General features: G+C 46.4%; 1 protein-coding gene across 1 annotated transcript in view; it reads left to right on the top strand.

The window, feature by feature from the left end:
• Positions 1–21,471, top strand: part of LOC129387876 (uncharacterized) — a 106,575-nt gene that overhangs the window by 26,178 nt on the left and 58,926 nt on the right. The window contains exon 2 of the mRNA XM_055077594.2: positions 9,540–9,753. Within this exon, the coding sequence (XP_054933569.1) occupies positions 9,540–9,753 (214 nt within the window). The remainder of the gene's footprint in view (positions 1–9,539; positions 9,754–21,471) is intronic.

Consider the following 21,471-nt stretch of genomic DNA (forward strand, 5'->3'; position numbering starts at 1 on the left):
TACATGAACGCACAAGCACCTCCACCAGATGTCACGTGGTAGTGACGGTGAAGAAAGAAGCAGTACGGTGGAATACAAAACTAGCTTTTATTGGGCGAACCTGTGCCCACAAAACAGGCTACACGTATAGCACAACGAAAGCGGCGAACACAGTCGGCGATCGTCGAAAATCTGATCAGCGGGTCAAGCGCGTCGGCTTTTATAGAGCAGTCATCGAATGTTCCAGACTAATCGTTGGGACCCGCGTGCCTTCCACAAAGTTCTACACCATTCGCGTCAGGTGATGAAATCAGATAACATAAGTCTCGGCGACAACAGACAGAGGATAGAAGCATCGATAACTTTCCAGAAACCTCGGATACATGCAGGCGCGTCCCATGCTGTGCGATTACATTTGTTAGACGGCGAAACGTGGTTGCCCGATAAAGATAAGTACACGTGTCAATATCAATGTGGTTTCAGAGAAGGCAGATCGACGACAGATCAGCTTGTGCGCATGGAAATGTACATCAGGGATGCATTAGTCCACAAACAGCTTGTATTATCAGTATTTCTTGACTTGGAGAAGGCGTATGATACTACGTGGCGATTCGGGATCCTTCGTGATCTTTCTGCAATGGGTATTCGCGGCAACTTGCTGAGAATAACTGAAAGCTATCTCTCTGACAGGACATTTCGTGTTAGAGTTGGCAACGTGCAATCTCGACCATTCGTACAGGAGACAGGTGTAACGCAGGGTGGAGTACTGAGCTGTACGCTATTTATCGTTAAAATGAACTCCCTACACACCATATTACCTCGCACGCTCTTCTACTCAGTCTATGTGGACGATGTTCAGATAGGGTTCAGGACGTGTAACCTTAGCATTTGCGAGAGACAGCTACAGCTTGGCTTGAATAGATTCTCAAAGTGGGCGGATGAGAATGGTTTTAGATTGAACCCTCAAAAAAGCACATATGTCCTGTTCTCAAACAAGAGAGGTGTACTTCCAGAACCAGATATTAACCTTAAGGGAGAAAGACTGTCAGCCTTGAATACAAATTCTTAGGTGTTATCCTCGACAGAAAACTCAACTTCATTCCACACCTAAAATATCTTAAAGAAAAGTGCCTGAAGACCATGAACCTCCTCAAGCTGCTCTCTAGAACAACTTGGGGCAGTGACAGGAAGTGTCTGCTTAGCCTGTATAAGAGTCTCGTACAATCACGCCTCGACTACGGAGCCGTGGTGTACCACTCCGCAACAGAGACTGCGCTAAAGATTCTTGACCCAGTCCACAACCTCGGTATACGACTGGCAACAGGCGCCTTTAGAACGAGCCCTGTTGAAAGTCTTTATGTTGAGTCCAACGAATGGTCCTTACATCTACGTAGAACATTCCTAAGTTTATCATACTACACTAAGGTAAAATCAGACACCGAACATCCATGCCATTCCATCGTTAGCGACCTCTCCGCTGCCAGACTTTACCGTAACCGCCCACTTATTAGAACTCCTTTGAGCCTGCGCTTGGAAGCAATGGCAGAAAAAACAGACATACACTTCCCAGAATATATTCTAATGCCTCCCACTCGCCTTCCACCGCCTTGGGAATGGCAGACCATGGAGTGCGATATCTCTTTTGTTGCAATAACGAAACATGCACCTGAGGCACACATACTATCACACTTCCTCGAACTCCAAGCGAAGTACTGCTGCGCCGAGTTTTACACAGATGCTTCCAAGTCATCTGCTGGTGTCGCATATGCAGCTCTTGGGCCAGTTTTTTCCACCTCCGGTACTCTAAATCCTAACACAAGTATTTTTACGGCTGAAGCGTACGCAATACTCTCAGCTGTAAAGCACATCAGACAAAGAAATCTGAATAAGGCCATCATTTTCACAGATTCGTTAAGCGTAATAAGGGCCTTAATGAGTTTTCGAAAACATAAGAACCCTGTTTTTAATGAACTGTACACACAACTATGCCTAGCATTAATGTACAACCAAAACATCGTCCTATGTTGGGTACCTGGCCATAGGGGCATAAAAGGCAATGTAGCTGCTGACGAAAGTGCAACGTCAGTCGTCTTTAATGAAACGGATGTGGATAGACCCATAGCAGCAACAGAACTTAAGCCCTTCTTACGCCATAAACTGAGGAAGTACTGGCAAGATCAATGGGATAATGCAATATTGAATAAGCTCCACGTTATCAAACCAAAATTAGGGAACTGGATAACTGAAAGAATAGCAAGACATAAGGAAGTACTTCTGTGTAGATTAAGAATAGGACATACGTACGCCACTCACTCCCACCTTTTGACGGGAAGCGAACCTCCGACATGTACCAAATGTGGCAACAGGCTTACAGTTATTCATGTTCTTATCCAATGCACTGAAATAGAGGCAGAAAGGAAAAAGTACTTCCCCTCCGCTTATCTGCAACACATACCATTACACCCAGCATTCTTTCTCAGCAATGAACCCCTTTTTACTTTTCAATCAGTATTAAACTTTTTAACTGAAACTGACACCTTAAGTGTAATTTTGTCAGGCTACTTGTAGCATGGCCTCCACCTGGAGGTCGTAGCTGCAATGAAACCATTTTCTAGAGCACGTGCCTCCCAGCCCTTGCTTTCAAGGCCTTGCTGAGGCACTAGTGCTACAGCCATCACATATTTTACTGATCATCCATATCTCGCGAAACATCTATTTTCATTGCAGACACCATCAGTCACTGTCATTTTTTTATACTTGTATTTTACGCACTTCAGAGCGAATACAATTTTAGGCCCTTTTACAGCCACATTGCACCATATGTATATTTTCCATCTTTTAGCGAATATTTTAGGCCACTATGCAGCCATGTATCAAATACTCCCCACAATCAACACTCACATAGCATTGACTAGCACGGATCATCGACTTGGCGCTCTTTGGCCACATCTGGCCCTTGCGCCAATAAACTCTACTAATCAATCAATCATTGATTGCGACACGCAGCCGATCCGGCGTTTCACAATACCGGAAGCGATTGATAGTCTCTTCGGCCTTAGAAAATTATATCTGTAATGGCCCCTGACGATTGAAAAAAAATAGTAAACAACACCTTTCCGGTGGAAATGACGGCCTTTGCTTTCTTTGGGGGCGGTGAATTCGAATGTTTCCACTGTAAGCTTTGCTCGTGTTTCAGGCTCGTAGTAGTGGCACCATGGTTTGTCCCCGATCACAATTGCAGGCAAGAAGTCGTCACCCTCATTGTGATACCGGATCAGGTGAGTCAAGGCAGCGCAGAACCTTCTTCTGGCGGTGGTTCAAAATCTTGGGCATCCATTGCGCACACAAGAGCCGATGACCGAGATGTTCATGAATTATGGTGTGAACCGAACCGCGACTTATGTTCACACGCTCTGCCAGTTCATCGATGTTTATCCTCCGTTCTTGTCTCATCAGCTCATCCACTTTTGTACTTGTGTTGGGGGTAACTGCACGATGGCTTTGGCCCGGTCTTGGATCGTCTTTGCAACTTTCATGTCCTTTTTCAACCGTTTGCTCGAATGCTTCACAGTGACCAATGAAGTGCAATGTTCAATGTACACGGCAGCCACACGGCGAATAATTTCCTTTCGGGAAACACCTTCATCTGTCAAAACATTGACGGCACCCCGCTGCACAACTTCTGAATGAAGTGTCCATTACGCCACGCAACCATGTTCAATCCAGTGTATGAGAGCATTAAAGAAAGTTTACCCTCACATCTGCGTGTCACTTTTGTAAATGAAAGATGCCTGTGTGCTACGCGCATGCCTCGCAGATAATGAACCGGACCATTATTGCGTGGGGTGGGTAGGCTCACTTTCATTTAACTCGCCCTCGTTCACTAGAAATGCGTAGATACAATGGAATATACAAATGCTTGATAAAGAGCAAAAAAGTGTCACCGGAGAGAAAGTTCACTGCACGTATACACAAAACCTCGCAACAAGATATTGAAATACACGTATAAGTCTCAAATAAATCTACGTATCTAAGAAAAAGTCACTGTAAGTAGTGCGTCAAACAAGGGAAATAAAGATGTAGCGCAATCACAGATTCACAGAATCCTAGATCCGGCCCCCATTCCATCCACTCCATCCGATGTATCGCATGCGACGGAAGTCGGCGCGCTTGCTCCCCGCTTTTCTCTTTTGCGCACGCAAAACTGAGCCACCATCGTCGGCTCACCCATTCCACCCTCCAACCCCTTCGCTTTCACTCGCACATACAACATGCGGCGCGCGGTCACGACGTTATTGCTCTGAGACTTCATACGAAACATGAGGGCGACGGCGACAGCAGGAATGCGCCTGGAGTCTTCATATAATTGCTATAACAATAATATAATAATAGTATCCGGCAACCGAAGCGTGCCGTGGCCGATTACTTTTCGCAAAAGGAGTAACCAACTGTCACCATGCGACAATTCGCTGCGCCGCAACAATGTATATTTTTTTTCCTATTGTGGGGCGGGGCCACCGAAATGAAAAAAAAAAAAAACGTAAAGGAAAGTATCTCCACAATCCAATGCCCACTTTGGGCACCTAATGTGGCTACCGAATGAATATCGAAGAAAACCTGAGGCGCTTGGTCCACCGAGAAACATACGCATAGTGCTCGGTATTTTACACCGGCGAGACAAGACTTTCCGGAGAGGTCGCACTCAAGCGAACACGGTGTAATCCGTCAAGTCTTCACAGCGATGGCGCTGAGCAACAATTGTTTCTTTTTCTCGTGTGCTTAGCCAGAAGGCGTCCAAAACTCTGCCAGGCTAAAATTCACTCGGCCAGAGAAAACCACACGCGAACCGAAGTACGCCGCGTGGTGATTTCTGGGCAACACAAGAAAAACGCATGCGCTCTGGCTGGCTCTGGCAGCCCGCGGGTAGGGTAGCGAGAATAAAAAAATTTAGGGGGCTCAGTGTGTCCTTACGAATAAAAGTCAAAGTAGAAGAAATAAATAAGAACGTAGTTACCCTGGCTCGTTTAGTGTCTTGGCATGAACGCTTTGGCGTAGGCGAAAAAAAATGTTGATATTTTTTATGCGAAATGACGGCACAAATGAACCACCACAACGCTTCGTCTCATCGTATCTCGCTGCGTGTTTTGTCAACTTGTCTGATAGTGCCTTGATTTGGCTTGTCTCGTTGTATGTTCCCATCTAAGACTTTAGAAAAGTCAATGCACCTTTGGCGTCAAATGTTTATAACAACATTAAGCCCACAAAGTTCCGGAATTGAATATATAAAGTACGACTTTGCAAATATCAATGCACCTTTCGCATCAAAAGTTTATTAAAACGTTATGCCCATAAAGTGTAAGAATTGAAATCCAAGCGCTCCCGATTCCGCGGCCTCAGTGAGATCCTGCCCGCCACGCCGTTGGAACTTTGTGCTCGGATGGAGCTCCTTGCGTTACGATATGTGACTCCCGGTGCATGGGCGTTGCCGCGAAATCCAGCCCGATTTCGCAATGTTCGCGCTAAAATGGTTTTTCGAGCGTGAAAAGGACATTCTAGACAAAATCGAGCATGATTTCGGGCGCCAGGGGTTGTTGTGGCCGGCGGCGCATGGACAGCACGAAAAAATTTCGGGGGGGGGGGGGGGGGAGGGGAGGGCTGAAGCCCCATAAGCCTCCCCCCCCCGCCCCTGGCTACGCCCCTGCCACCGCAAGACACTAAAAAGCCGCCAACATGCTCGCTGCAGAACGACGTGAAGGCGATAAACACTGGAGAAATTGTGAGTGCCGACATTGATGTTTTCGTGGATGGGTAGCCGGTGACAGCGTTAGTCGACGCTGGTACCGCATTCTCTATAATGAGTCAGCAGCTCGTCCTCCGCCTGAAGAAAGTAAAGACGCAATGGACGGGACCTCACATAAGGACGGCAGGCGGCCAATTACTGATGCCTACTGGAAGATGTACTGCTAGAATTAATATCGGGGATTCTTCTTTCGTGGCCGCTTTCGTCGTTCTGCCCGTGCACTGTAAAGATTTGATAATTGAAATGGACTTCCTAAAGGAATATGGCGTCGTAATTAACATACCGGACTGTATGGTGACGTTTTATAAGAGCTCCGGTTTAGTCCATTGCTTATCGCCGCAACACAACTTCTTTCGTCTAACAGAAGACGACGTCGTCATCCCCCCTCGATCGCGTGCTCTTGTTTCGGTAGCATGTGACATACCGTTTCGTTGCGAAGGATTTGCCGACCAAATAACTACGTTGTTGTTTACTCACGGTATCTCGGTCGCACGAGGAATCGTGAATGTCACGGACGGGCGCACAAACCTGTTGCTAACAAATTTTAGCACAGAGCGACGGCACCTTCCCAAGGCGACGGCTGTGGCTTATTTTGACGGCGTTGCGGATGTTCGTGGCTGCTGTTCACTACTCGAAGAAGCGCCTACGCAAGACCCAGCTCCTGTACTTGGCGTTAGCACTGCTTTGTCGCAGCATGCACGAGAGGGGCTTCTTACGCTATTGGCCAAGTTCAACGACTGCTTTGCGTCGATGTCCAGCGTCGGTCGGACGCCTCTAACAAAGTACCAAATAATTACAGAGGATATGGCAAGAACAATTCACCAAAATCCATATCGTGTGGCTCCTAGAGAACGTGAAGCGATACAACAACAAGTGACAAAAATGCTTGAAGATGATGTGATCCAACCATCAACGAGTCCCTGGGCATCTCCTGTAGTTCCGGTCAAGAAAAAGCACGGCAGCTTGCGTTTCTGTGTGGAGTATCGAAAGCTAAATAAGGCGACAAAGAAAGACGTATACCCGCTTCCCCGTATAGATTATTCATTCGACAGGCTTCGACAGGCATGCTACTTCTCTTCAATGGACCTAAAAAGCGGAAATTGGCAAATCGAAGTAGACCCGAGAGACCATGAAAACACTGCTTTCGTGACGCCAGATGGCCTAGGCGAATTTAATGTCTTGCCTTTCGGCTTGTGTTCGGCCCCTGCTACGTTCCAACGCCTCATGGATACTGTACTTTCAGGTCTGAAGTGGAAAACCTGCTCAGTGTATCTCGACGACCTCATCGTGTTCTCCGCAACATTTGAAACCTGGAACGGCTTGAAGCGGTTCTGCAGTCCATACGGTCGGCCGGCCTCACCCTGAAGCCTCAGAAGTGCCACTTTGGCTTCGCGGAACTGCAGTTTTTCGGTCATGTCGTCAGCCACGGGGATGTCCGGCCGGATCCTGAAAAAATTGCAGCCGTCGCACAGTTTCCCGTACCATCCAATAAAAAGGCTGTCAGGCGCTTCCTCGGCCTCTGTGCCTATTACCGGCGGTTTATTGCAGACTTTGCGCGCATTGCGTCGCCGTTAACTCGCCTGACGAGAGACGACGTCGCTTTTGTATGGGAAGACGAAGAGCAAGGTGCATTCAATGACTTGCGGCAACATCTCCAGACACTTCCAGTGCTTGCTCATTTTGATGAGACCGCTCCTACATTGCTCCACACTGATTCCAGCAATGTTGGCTTGGGAGCTGTTCTTGTGTAGCGGCAAGAGGACACAGAAAGAGTGCTTGCCTATGCAAGTAGAACACTATCACGTACAGAGGCTAATTACTCCACAACTGAGAAAGAATGCCTGGCCGTGGTATGTGCGGTTATGAAATTTCGCCCATATTTGTGTGGCTGCCACTTCACAATTCTCAGCGACCACCATTCAATATGTTGGCTGACAAACCTTAAGGATCCTCTGGACAACTGGCGCTTTGGAGCCTAAGGCTGCAAGAGTTTGAAATGAATGTCACGTACAAGTCGGGGAAACGACATACGGATGCTGACCTGCTTGTCTCGATCGCCGATAGAGTCACCAGCTCTGCCCGAAGAAGACTCAGCATTTCTTTGTGTCATGGACACATCCGCCATCGCGCAACAACGACGGGACGACCCTGAGTTGCTTGAACTAATCAATTACTTGGAGAGAAGATCTGCGAAACCACCTAGAGTTTTCGCAAGAGGACTGTTGTCGTTTTGTTTACTTTTCTTCGATCGGGTCCCCCTACCTGCTTGTCATTCTTGCAGCTCTTCGTACGGAAGTTCTTCAAGCTTGCCAAAACGAGGTGACTTCTGGTCACTTAGGCTACACGCGAACATTAGCCAGAGTCCAGCACAGGTACTACTGGCCGAGACTTATCACCGCCTTGAAACATCACGTTCGCACTTGTCTCCACTGCCAGAGGCGCAAGTCGCCTCCGACGAAACCAGCCGGCCTCCTACAACCCATCCAGGTTCCTCGAAGACCATTTGATCAAATCGGAATGGATATTTTGGGCCCACTTCCTACTTCTACTGCAGGCAATCGCTTTGTTATCGTCGCAACCGACTATCTCACATGTTACGCTGACACAAAAGCAATCCAGAGCAGCACAGCAGCCGAGGTAGCACGCTTTTTCATTAAGCATGTGGTGTTGCGACACGGCGCGCCAACCGTCGTAATAACAGACTGAGGAACCGCATTTACGGCTTCACTTTTAGATCACGTCTTGCTGCTGAGTGGAACGTCCCATCGAAAGTCAACCGCCTACAATCCACAAACCAATGGGTTAACAGAGCGCCTAAATAAATAATTGAAGACATGCTATCAATGTACGTGGGTGTCGAACATAAAAATTGGGACGACATCCTACCTTATATCACCTTTGCCTATAACACGGCGAAACAAGAGACGACGCGCATGACTCCGTTCAGCCTTGTTCATGGACGAGATGTACGAACGATGCCAGATGCGATGCTTCCAAATGGCTTTGACGACACTGATACGGACGCCGATGTGTTTACGCAACGCGAAGGAGCTCGGCAGCTCGCGCGCTTGCGGATCTGCCAGCAGCAAGACTACGACGCAGGCCGCTACGATCTTCACGGTAGAATATTTACCTATGAAGTCGGCGACAGAGTGTGGGTTTGGACACCCATTCGGAAACGAGGCCTGTCCGAGAAACTGTTAAGGCGATACTTCGGACCATATCGGGTATTACGGCAACTCAGTGATGTCCTACGAGGTCGTTCCCGATATTCTCAACTGTATGCGGCGCCGCACACACCGTCCTGAACTTGTGCACGTTGTCCGCATGAAGCCATATGTGAGCGAATAACTATGCTAGCAGTCTCTACTTCAGCAAGTGACATTTCTTGTCTAGCATCGGGACGATGCTTTCGTAGTAAGGGACAATTGACGCGTGTATTCTATGCAGACGTCGACGACGATGGGAGCACTAACAGATTCCGCCTAGTGTTGTGGTACAACGCGGACAGGACACAGGGAGATGTGTTCACAGGACAATGTGTTCAATAGGACAACATGACAATGTGTTCAAAAACAAACAGAGCAGAGACACGACCTCTTTGTCATCATTCAATCTCACTGTGACCCACTAGGCGGAGTCCGTTAGTGCTCCCATCGTCGTCGTCGTCGTCGTCTCCATAGAATACACGCGTCAATATTCTCGCACTGCAGCCGTTGTGAAAAACAGCCAAAATTTTCTTCACCTGTGTTTCCTGCAGCATGGAAGACTGTGAGTCTGTGTGCGACCGCATCGCCATCATCTCCGAAGGCCAGCTGCAATGCCTGGGCAGCCTCCAGCGGCTGAAGGACCGCTTCGGCGGGGGCTGCACGCTCGTACTCAGGCTGGCCCCCAAGGAGCGGGTGCGTGAGAAGGAGGTGCAGAAGTCGATACAGCAAGTCTTCGCTGGAGCCAAGCTCAAGGACTACACTGAGGTACATTCACTTTTGTACCTAACTGCACAGAGGGGTAACCACGCTGCGCCGATGTGACAGCTTTACGACAGTGGATCGCGAGGACAGAGGCAATAAACAGGATGGAACATTTGCCTTTGTACCTGCTTTGTTTCGACTCTCCAGAACCATTGAAACCGAACTTCAACGCTCACGTAAAAGTAGCTGAAGAGAGACAGAGCGCTTTGAGGAAGTAAAACGCTGGAGCAAAAATCGCCCACTACGGCTTGTATTATATCATCATCATCAGCCTGGTTACGCCCACTGCAGGGCAAAAGCCTCTCCCATACTTCTCCTAATACCTCCGTCATGTACTAATTGTGGCCATGTTGTCCCTGCAAACTTGTTAATGTCATCCGCCCACCTAACTTTCTGCCGCCCCCTGCTACGCTTCCCTTCCCTTGGAATCCAGTCCGTAACCCTTAATGAACATCGAGTATCTTCCCTCCTCATAACATGTCCTGCCCATGCCCATTTCATTTCCTTGATTTCAACTAAGATGTCATTAACCCGCGCTTGTTCCCTCACCCAATCTGCTCTTTTCTTATCTCTTAACGTTACACCCATCATTCTTCTCTCCATAGCTCGTTGCGTCGTCCTTAATTTAAGCAGAACCCATTTCCTAAGCCTCCAGGTTTCCGCCCCATACGTGAGTACTGGTAAGACACAGCTGTTATACACTTTCCTCTTGAGGGATAGTGGCAACCTGCAGTTCACGATTTGAGAATGCCTGCCAAACGCACCCCAGCCCATTCTTATTCTTCTGGTTATTTCAGTCTCATGATCCGGATCCGTGGTCACTACCTGCCCTTAGCACTTCCAGTGCCTCGCTACCTATCGTAAACTGCTGTTCTCTTCCGAGACTGTTAAACATTACTTTAGCTTCCTGTAGATTAATTTTCAGACCCACCCTTCTGCTTTGCCATCCAGGTCAGTGAGCATGCATTGCAATTGGTCTCCTAAGTTACTATGCAAGGCAATATCACCAGCGAATCGTGATTTCCTCTGCATCAACTTTTATCCCCAATTCCTCCCACTCCAGGTCTCTGAATACCTCCTGTAAACACGCTGTGAATAGCATTGGAGGGATCGTATCTCCCTGCCTGACGCCTTTCTTTATTGGGATTTTGTTGCTTTCTTTATGGAGGACTACGGTGGCTGTGGAGCCGCTATAGATATCTTTCAGTATTTTTAAATACGGCTCGTCTACCAACTGATTCCGCAATGCCTCCATGACTGCTGAGGTTTCGACAGAATCAAACCTTCTCTCGTAATCAATGAAAACTATATATAAAGGTTGGTTATATTCCGCACACTTCTCTGTCACCTGATTGATAGTGTGAATATTTATTTATTTTATTTATTTATTTATTTACAAATACTGCAGCCCAGAAGGGCTATTGCAGGAGTGGGTGAATACAAATGCGAGAAAGAAAATCACTATACAAAGAAGCATGCGTGAGTAACATGACTAAGGGGAGCTTTCAATGGCATCCCCAAATTCTCTATGTGGTAAAGAACGGATGGAACCAGGCAGGTCATTCCAGAGTTCAATTGTCCGAGGAAAAAAACTGTATTTAAAAGTGTTGGTGCGAGCAAAAAAGACGGATAAGTTTAAGTCATTGCTGCTTCTCGTGATTAGGGGCTTTGCACGGGTCAGATATGTGTTAGGGGAAGCATAATGTGGAGAGTAAAATAGAGAGTGTAGAAGTTTCAGAGAATTAATGTGACGACGGTGGGAAAGAGGGGTTAAACCAAGCATATTCAGATGAGATGACGGTGAAAACATTCTATCATAACGGCGGTATATGAAACGAACCGCCTTTTTCTGAACAGATTCAATTTTGTGGATGTCCGAAATTTTGTAAGGGTTCCATATGGTAGACGCATATTCAAGAATAGGTCTTACAAGTGTTTTGTATGTAATAAGTTTAGTTTCTTTGGGGGCAGCACGTAGAGTTCGGGTTAGATAACCAAGTTTTTTTAGTCCTTTGTTGCAAGTTGTTAGAATATGTTCTGACCAGGATAATCCTGGAGTGAAAAGGAGGCCTAAATACTTATATTCGTATGCGCGCTGCAGAAAAGTGGATTTATAGGAATAATTGAAATTTGAGCAATTAGCATGCTTGTGAAAGGACATGGCGACTGTTTTCTTGAAGTTAATGTTCATTTGCCAGAGTTCGCACCATTCACAAAAACTTATAAAAGATTGATTCAGAGTGTTATGATCGTTAGGTGAAGAAATGACATTGTAGAGAACGCAGTCGTCAGCGTAAAGCCGAATTTTTACTGAAACAGAGCTTGGAATGTCGTTAATATAAAGCAAAAAATGCAATGGCCCTAAAATAGAACCCTGGGGCACACCGGAAGATACTGATGCGTCAGGAGAGTTGAATGAATTAAAAGAAACATACTGTGAACGATCATAAAGAAAACTACGGATCCAGTCAATGAGAAGCGGGTTATTATGGTCTACTGTTAAGTAGCCTTTGCGGAATCTTGCCTGGTCCTTTGCTTGACAGAAGTCTAAGGTGTTCCTGATTCTATTTGCGATTAAATAGTAAATAGTTTGTAGGCAACTGACAGTAAGCTGATCGGTATGTAATTTTTCAAGTCTTTGGCGTCCCCTTTCTTATGAATTAGGATTATAATGGCGTTCTTCCAAGATTCCGGTACGCTCGAGGTCATGAGGCATTGTGTATAAAGGGTAGCCAGTCTTTCTAGAACAATGTTCCCACCATCCTTCAACAAATCTGCTGTTACCTGATCCTCCCCAGCTGCCTTCCCCCTTTGCATATCCCCGAAGGCGTTCTTTACTTCTCCCGGGGTTACTCATGGGATTTCAAATTCCTCTAGACTATTCTCTCTCACATTATCGTCGTGGGTGCTACCGGTACTGTGTAAATTTCTATAGAACTCCTCAGCCAATTGAACTATCGCATCCATATTAGTAACGATATTGCCGGATTTATCTCTTAACACATACATCTGATTCTTGCCTATTCCTAGTTTCTTCTTCACTGCTTTTAGGCTTCCTCCGTTCCTGAGAGCATGTTCAATTCGATCCATACTATAGTTCCTTATGTCAGCTGCCTTACGCTTGTTGATCAACTTTGAAAGTTCTGCCAGTTCTATTCTAGCTGTAGGTTTAGAGGCTTTCATACACTGGCGTTTCTTGATCATATCTTTCGTCTCCTGCGATAGCTTACTAGTATCCTGTCTAACGGAGTTACCCTTGACTTCTATTGCAAACTCCTTAATGATGCCCATAAGATTGTCTTTCATTGATTCAATACTAAGGTCCTCTCCTGCGTTAAAGCCGAATACCTGCTCTGTAGCTTGATCCGGAATTCCTCTAGTTTCCTTCTTAGCGCTAACTCATTGATTGGCTTCTTATGTACCAGTTCCTTCTGTTCCCTACTCAAGTCTAGGCTAATTCGAGTTCTTACCATCCTATGATCACTGCAGCGCACCTTGCCGAGCACGTCCACATCTTGTATGATGCCAGGGTTAGCGCAGAGTATGAAGTCTATTTCATTTCTAGTCTCGACATTTGGGCTCCTACACGTCCACTTTCGGCTAACCCGCTTGCGGAAGAAGGTATTCATTACCCGCATATTATTCTGTTGTGCAAATTCTACTAATAACTCTCCCCTGCTTTTCCTAGAGCCTATGCCATATTCCCCCCTTGACTTGTCTCCAGCCTGCTTTTTGCCTACCTTGGCATTCAAGTAGCCCGTCAGTATAGTGTATTTTGTTTTGACTTTACTCATCGCCGATTCCACGTCTTCGTGAAAGCTTTCGACTTCGTGGTCATCATCACTGGATGTAGGGGCGTAGACCTGTACTACCTTCAATTTGTACCTCTTATTAAGTTTCACAACAAGAGCTGCCACCCTCTCGTTAATGCTGTATAATTCCTGTATGTTACCTGCTATATCCTTAATAATCAGGAATCCGACTCCTAGTTCTCGTCTCTCCGCTAAGTCCCGGTAGCACAGTACGTGCCCGCTTTTTAGCACTGTATATGTTTCTTTTGTTCGCCTAACCTCACTGAACCCTATTATATCCCATTTACTACCCACTAATTCCTCCAATAACACTGCTAGACTCGCCTCACTAGATAACGTTCTAACGTTGAACGTTGCCAGGTTCAGATTCCAATGGTGGCCTGTCCGGAACCAGTGATTCTTAGCACCCTCTGCAGCGTCACGGATCTGACCACCACCGTGGTCAGTTTCTTCGCGGCTGCTGGGGACTCACGGCAGGGATTTGATTCTTGTATTCATATAGGATGTTGTGACCAGGTACTGCACCAGGGTGGCCAATCCTGCTCTGGTGAGAGAGTGCGTTACCGGTTTTGGTCATCGGGATCAGGCCGCACTCCAGGCCTGTTTATGCAGTTTTCTCAACACACGGTACCTTTTCCGGTGGAAAATTGCGCGGCACCGGAATTCGAACCACGGTCCTCTTACACGCGAGGCGGATACTCTACCGCCACCGCAGGAGTTCTACGCCTCATTTAACCTACAGTGGTGCCTTCTTTGATCAGTCAAGGTGGACCAGTCTGCTCACTTAAACCGCACAGATGGCACTCAACTGGAGAAGCCTGGTATTTATGACCTGCACATGTGTGGCCATCCATAATAGAGGAGATTTGTTTTTTTTTTCTTTAAAAGGATCCCCGTACAGTGATAAACTAAATGAAAAGGAATATTAAGAAGGTGGAAGAAAAAAAAAGAAGGAAAATAAAGAAAGGAAGAGAACAAGGGATTTGAACTCGTGACCCTTGGATGTTGCCCGGAGAGATAGCTCAGTCGGTTGGTCCGTCAGGCCCCAGGTTACATCGATGCGCCATAACTCCTGTTCAGAGCCTCGTACTTACTTGGGGTACTTAGGTGTGTGGTACTTACGTAATTCCGAGTGGTTGGAAGGCATACTTTCTTGGCAAAAATGGCCGCCCGTCGATGAGAGGGAACTCGAGCGGCTGTAGAGTCTAGGAAAAGGTTAAGCAGGAACGAGCGCAGTGTGGGAAGCTAGCCCGAGTAACTATCTCAAGTGCTGCTGCTCACGAGAGCGAAATACCTTTGTGTAATTATAATAACCCTAATAAGACTGCTTTCGAAAAGTGAACAGCCCAGAGGGCTGTACTACGAGTGCTATGACTGATAATTTTCTATGTATATATATATATATATTTATATATATATTTTTTTCATTTCATCTATGGGATCGAATTCGAGCACTGTTGCTTTGTTTCTGCGTGTAGAAGTTAAGAGAACGAGCTTAAGTAGAAAAAAGAAAAAGAAACGACAATTACTGAAGCATAATTGCAGCGTCGTGGTTTTAATGCGCACCCGCGGTAGAGGAACGGAAGGATATATAAACGTGCGTGGTCATGGTACGCGTGCGAAAAACTGCCTTAATAAATTTACAGACTTGAGATAAAGTTTCGCATAACAACCGATAACATGGCAATCAGCACTCGAATACGACGAGAGAAATTATTGAGACATGGAAAATCCCCTTGAAGTAAGCATGGCTTGCGAGAGAAATGCTTGTGTGTAATGAGCATTTTAAAAAGTGAGGGAATATAAGATAGTCTCCGCGCTTACCGACTATGGTGCCTGGTGTTGTCTCGTGCGGCATGTTTCTAACCTATCGCAGTGGCGTACTTATCGCACGTGTTGGCGCCACTGATCAGTCCGGTCATCTCCACAAGTACGTAATCACAAGCGCTCTAGCTTTGCGGTCACTATTCAGAACGCGTACTTGCGTCTAAGACAAACGTCTCATTACGCTTACTCACGTTTCTTTCTTTAGTCCCTACATGACATGTAACCTAAACAAGAACTTAATTTGCGTAACTTATGCACTCCGCAGAACCCTTTCAAAAAATGCGTCTCCTAATGACTCGTTCCACGCACGCTTATTAGAGAAGTCAGAATACGGCTGCCCTCAACACACACGAGCAACCCTGTCAAAAATCTGCTTCCTTCCGTCCGCACAGGACACGCGCTAATGGAACTAAGAGCTCTTCTCAGTGCAAATCACGCACTTACTGAAAACATACGCGCTTAACCTTAGAATATTCAAAAACACTTGAAAAAAAAGAAGGGTAAATAACACACATGCGCTTTACCATAGGCATCTCACCGATAACCTTGACACTCAGGTTACTCACACACACGCAAAAAAAGAAAGCCTATCTACTCGTTAATGCACACCTCGCGAAACTACATGTTTACATAAAACGCATCTTTCCAATCTTGGAGTTTCTCGAACAAAAACACAAAGCTCATACCTTACATATTGAAAGAAATTCTAGTCTCAAATCGCGAAATTTTCAAATGCTAAAAAAAAAGAACACGCTTTACTCCTACGGAAGCTCTCGGCCTCCCGTTCCAAACGTTTGCGACTGACTCATACTTTTGAGCCGTACTCGAGGTGGTCGCGGTTCAAAAGCTATTCTGGCTACCCAGGAACAACAAAAGGGCCGACACACTATCAGCTCCTTCAACAGGTTACAGTTTCTGGCCAATTTGCGTCCTGGCGCCACGCTTTCATCACTAACTCGACTGACCGCGTCGCGACTGCCTACCACCTCGTCTCGTCTTGTCACCTGACGCTCCTTCGCCTTACATCCTGCACTCCGAGAAGAACGGCGGAACGACGAGGAACTTAACTGCCCCGTGCCTTTTGTCCGCGTTCGCGTAGAACATGCCTCTCGGTCTCTTTTTGACTGGTGGCTCGAACGTGTTTGATGCGCCCATATCGTCAACGACGGCCGCACCTTTCTTTTTGTCGCGCCCTGCCTTTTCGCGTCTGTCGCCGAATTTGGCTGGGCTACATTATTCACCGTCTTTCGGTCTTTACCGCGCTTCTTTCTACGGCGCTTTCTCTTTGAACTCGCTTTCATGCCGCTCTCTCGCGCCTCGTGATAGCCGGTACACATCTCTTCGGCCCGGATCGGTCTCTTACCCGCACAGTCCGAATGATCCTTAACTAAATTATCCCTCTCTTGGCTACCTAGACTGGCGGAGAGCTGCACCAATCCCTGAACAATGCAGTTGTTTTCCCTTGAGCTACACAGCTCGCAATACTGTGACCTGCCCTCAACTGCATCGTCCAGCTGGCACTTCTCTTCGCCACGCAGATCTGACTCGACATGGGTGCTCGCATGTGTCGGGTCAGCGCTACTCGGTGTTTCGTTAACTACCTCGTTACGTTACATGCGACGCACACGTGTGGTGACTGTGCCAATTCATTCACAGCTGGCCTAGCTGTCTCTACAGTGCTCTGTTGGCACAACACCTCGTCGCTCTCACTACGGCCTTTAAAGGCCTCTGTTGCCACTAAGGCATCGTTAGCGGCTAGTCCTTTCCGTTCACCTATGAATGTTCAGCCAATCTCACAGGCCCTACTCTTCTCGTCGGATTTTGGCGAAAATCCGCAGATACTTCCTCATTTTTTTGCTCTGTACCACCTACAGAATTTTCAAACAGCTGTTGTCTTTGTGCCTTTAACTGCTCAAAATATTGTATCTCTTTTTCCAATGCTGCCTTCTCTTTATCGTGCTTTTGCTTACGTTCGTGACTCTCACGCTTACGTTCACGACGCTTTCGCTCCCGTGGTTCTTGTATCACCTCCCAAGCGATCTTAATGCTTTCATCATCATCGCCGCTATCTTGAATCGCCTTTATGATAGCTGGCTTTTTCATCCCTTCGTCCGCCTCAACTCCCAAATCGTTGCACACCAATAACAAGTCTAACCTCGTCAACCTTCTAACATCCATGGCAGCTGCCCCGACTGGTGGTTAGAACTGTTTTCCTTAATTAATTTCTGCAAACACACAGTATGCAACAAATTCCCGAATCCTAGAACTATCAAAATAAACACACATTTGAAGTCTGGCGAATCAAAAGGAAAAAAAACACGCGCTCACTTACGGTTTCAGCACCCTGCCATCTGGTCTATTGTCCGCTGTTCCCGATTCCTCAGGACTCTCTGGGTCGAAGGCTCGCTCTTCTTCGCTGTTCCCAGTTCCTCAGGACTACTTTGGACGAAGGCTTTCTCTTCTTCGCTGTTCCAAGTTCCTCGGGACTCCTTTGGACGAAAGCTCTTTTTCGCTGTTCCGGGTTCCTCAGGACTCTCTGGGTCGAAGGCTCTTTCTTCTTCGTTGTTCCCAGTTCCTTAGGACTTCTTTCGACGAAGGCTCTCTCTTCTTCTCTGTTCCCGGTTCCTCAGAATTTCTTTGAACGAAGGTTCATCCGTAGCGCTGCCACCAGTTGTCGGAGTTGAGGACGATCCCACCGCTGTCAACCAGTTGTTGGATCTAGAGGACAATCCCAATTGCTGTCCCCCAGATTTTGGATTTTGCCATTGGGTGCGGGAGTTGGCCGAGGTTGAGGTTGATGAAAACTGGAGGTTTATTTACATTATTTACAGTGAGAGTACAAATAAATTAGCAGTCATAAAGTCATTACGGGCCGGCAGCAACTCGGACACTGCGGCCCGTGGCAAGAAGCTCGAAAGAGATGAATGAAGGAATCCTCTCTCGCTGCTCCCGGTCTCTGGCTTTTAACCCCTTCGGTGTCTCGAAGTCACGTCACGTTCGGCCAATCGGCGAGCCCGCTCAGGTGGCGTCATTTTCGGCCAGTCGGCGAGCCCGCTCATGTGTCGTCATGTTCAGCCAATGGTAGGCGCCCGTGCGATTGTACGTCACATTCAAAGCTATCGGAGAAAGAAACTGCAGAAACTGTTCTGCAGATACAGGGGTCGCTCGATTCCCTTGCTGTTAAATATGAATCGGTGTCATCGACTGTAACTGCGAACCAGATAGCAGTCGGCGAGCTTGGCACGCAAGTATGTACACTCTCCTCTAAAACTGTTGCCCAGGCTGAGTTGCTTGAGAAGGTTGGCTCTGAACTTAGTGAATTAGAACAATACAGCCGACGCTGCAATTTTGAGATTCATGGCCTGCAATATAACCCCAACCAGGATTTGCCTTCCTTCTTATCAGGACTGGCGGCGAAGCTAAACATTCCGAATTCAAACTGACCGATGTTTCTGCCGTTCACCGACTTCCCGCACGCAGCAATACCATTCCTGTAGTCCTTGTGCAAATGCACACTGTTTCGACCAAACAGCAATGGCTCGCTGCACGAGGAATCCTACGTGAACTTGCTCAAGATAGTACCTTTCGCGGCTTTACTTCAACGATAATCTTTCGCGTGCCCAACTGGAGCTGTATCGGCTGGCAAGGCAGAAAGGCAAAGAAACAAAATTTAAATTCGTTTGGACCAAAAACTGCACGATACTGGCTAAGAGGGATGAAGATGCAGCTATTCTGTATATCAATAAGGCATCTGATCTCGAGAGTATTGCATGAGCATGAACAAAGTTGCCTTCAAGACATGTAATAATCTAAACGAGGTTCTTAGTTTCTTTCCAAATCCTAATGGTTGCGCCTTCCGTGCTGTTCACGTCAACATTCGCAGTATTAGAAAACATTAGGACCGTTTTCAAGCCTTAATTACTCCTTTGAACTCCTATTTCGATGCGATCGTGCTTACCGAGAATAACATTCCGTCCACCTGCATCAATCAGTATCAGATTATTGGATACCAAGTTTTTACATTCACTAGGCCAATTAAAAGGGGAGGAGGCGTGGCAGTTTTCATCCGGGACACATGGGCAACAACTGAGCTGACTTTCTCGTTTTCCCAAACTGAAATTGTGGCAGTGCGTCTTTGCGCACCTTCCTTGTCACTAATTCTGCTTGCGGTTTATCGCCCACCGTGTTGCAATGCTCGTATATTCCTGGATGAACTTGATGTCGCCCTGGCCTCGATGTCGTCAATGGACCATGTTTGCCTAATTGGGGATGTGAACATAGGTACGCTACGCCCTTCACCAACGACAGTTGGCAATTATTTGGAAGTCATTTCCAAATGGGGCTTGCAAAACATGATCTGTGAACCTACACGAGAAGAATACCTTGCTGGTCATCTTGTCACATCTTGCATAGATCATATAAATATACGTGCACATAACTTAAGTGTCAAATCTGCCGTTATTACAACGAAACTTGCTGATCATTACATGGTCTCCTACTCTCTAACAGATGACACTACCAACTTGGTCGCTCCAAATGAAGTCAAACAAATCTCAATTGTTGACCACTTGGCTTTCGAACAATTTGTAGTGAATCACGACTGGCATAACTTTTTGATGACTGTTCCTCCAGGCGACGCCTATGAAGACTTTGTAACACTGTTGACCGATTTCCGGCTTGCAGCTACACGGGTCTGTAAAATCAAACAACGTAACTTGGACCAAAAATGGATGTCGACAGAAATACTCGCGGCAATACAAGCAAAAGACTTGTTATGGGTTCAAACAAAGAGAAGTCCTAATTGTAGTGCTTTGCGGCTTCGTTTGAAAGAGCTTGGAAATAAGGTCAATGTTATGATACGTCTAGCAAAACGTAATAACTAACGAGCAAAATTCCCGGACCCTCGTTGTGACAGCAGGAAAACATGGTCCCTAATTAACAATCTAAGAGGTGGTGGTGGAAACGCTAATCGCCATGTCGACCTGATGTCTCGTTTTTCTTCAAATGGTACTGCCACCGCTAATGATTCTGACTCATTTTCTTCAAAAGTGTCTGGTGTAGCGAGACCTCATTCAGATATTTTCACATTGCAAACTAGTATTTCAGAATCCGCCCTTCTTCCCATGTTTTCGGAACATGACCTCAAATCAATCCTTTTCTGTCTAAAACCAAATAAGTCTCCAGGAACTGATGGTATTTCAATATTAGAGCTGCGCAGAACTTTCGAAGCAATAAAAGATGTGCTCCTACTCATTTTAAGCAATATTATTACCACTGGTATCATTCCCGATAATCTGAAAAATGCGCTGGTCATTCCTCTTTTTAAAAGTGGCGCACGCAGCAATATCGAAAACTACGGCCTATTTCAATCCTTTCATGCATTGAGCAGATATTGGAAAAACATCTGCTCAAGACAATGAGCAGCTTTTTAAACAATCATGGCGTGTTATCTCCTAGCCAGTATGGTTTTGTGCCGAATCGGGGTACGCAGTTGCTGCTTGAAGATTTTTCCGATACACTAAACTCTGCGTTTGAACACAATAAGATTGCTTGTGCACTGTTTCTAGGCGTCCGCAAAGCGTTTGACAGCGTCTGCCATAGTATACTGCTAACCAAACTTTCATTGCTAGGCTTTCTGGGTGCGTTTTTGCGGCTTCTGAAAAACTTCTTATCTCATAGGCACCAGCTTGTGTCTATTGGAAAATTTCGTAGCAACCTAACCGAAATTAAAACTGGCGTCCCCCAAGGTTCAATTTGAAGTCCGTTATTATTTAATTGATACTTTAACGATTTATCTAATGTTGCAAACGTCAAATTATATCAGTATGCTGATGACACTGTCCTTGTTTCACACGCTCGAGGTACACTGACGCCATCTCTTCCTTACAAATGGCAACAACAAAAGTGATGGACTGGTTTCAGAATAATGTAGTCCATATCAATGCGTCCAAAACTCAACTAATCTGTTTTTACAACCCTGTCAAGCAAGTTACCCTATCGTCCCCATTATATTTGCACACATCACATTGCAATCCCTGTTCGTGTGCCCCTGTGCAATACGCTTGTTCAATTAAATACCTTG

The sequence above is a fragment of the Dermacentor andersoni genome, chromosome 2 (assembly GCF_023375885.2).
Source record: "Dermacentor andersoni chromosome 2, qqDerAnde1_hic_scaffold, whole genome shotgun sequence".
Lineage (NCBI taxonomy): Eukaryota > Metazoa > Arthropoda > Arachnida > Ixodida > Ixodidae > Dermacentor > Dermacentor andersoni.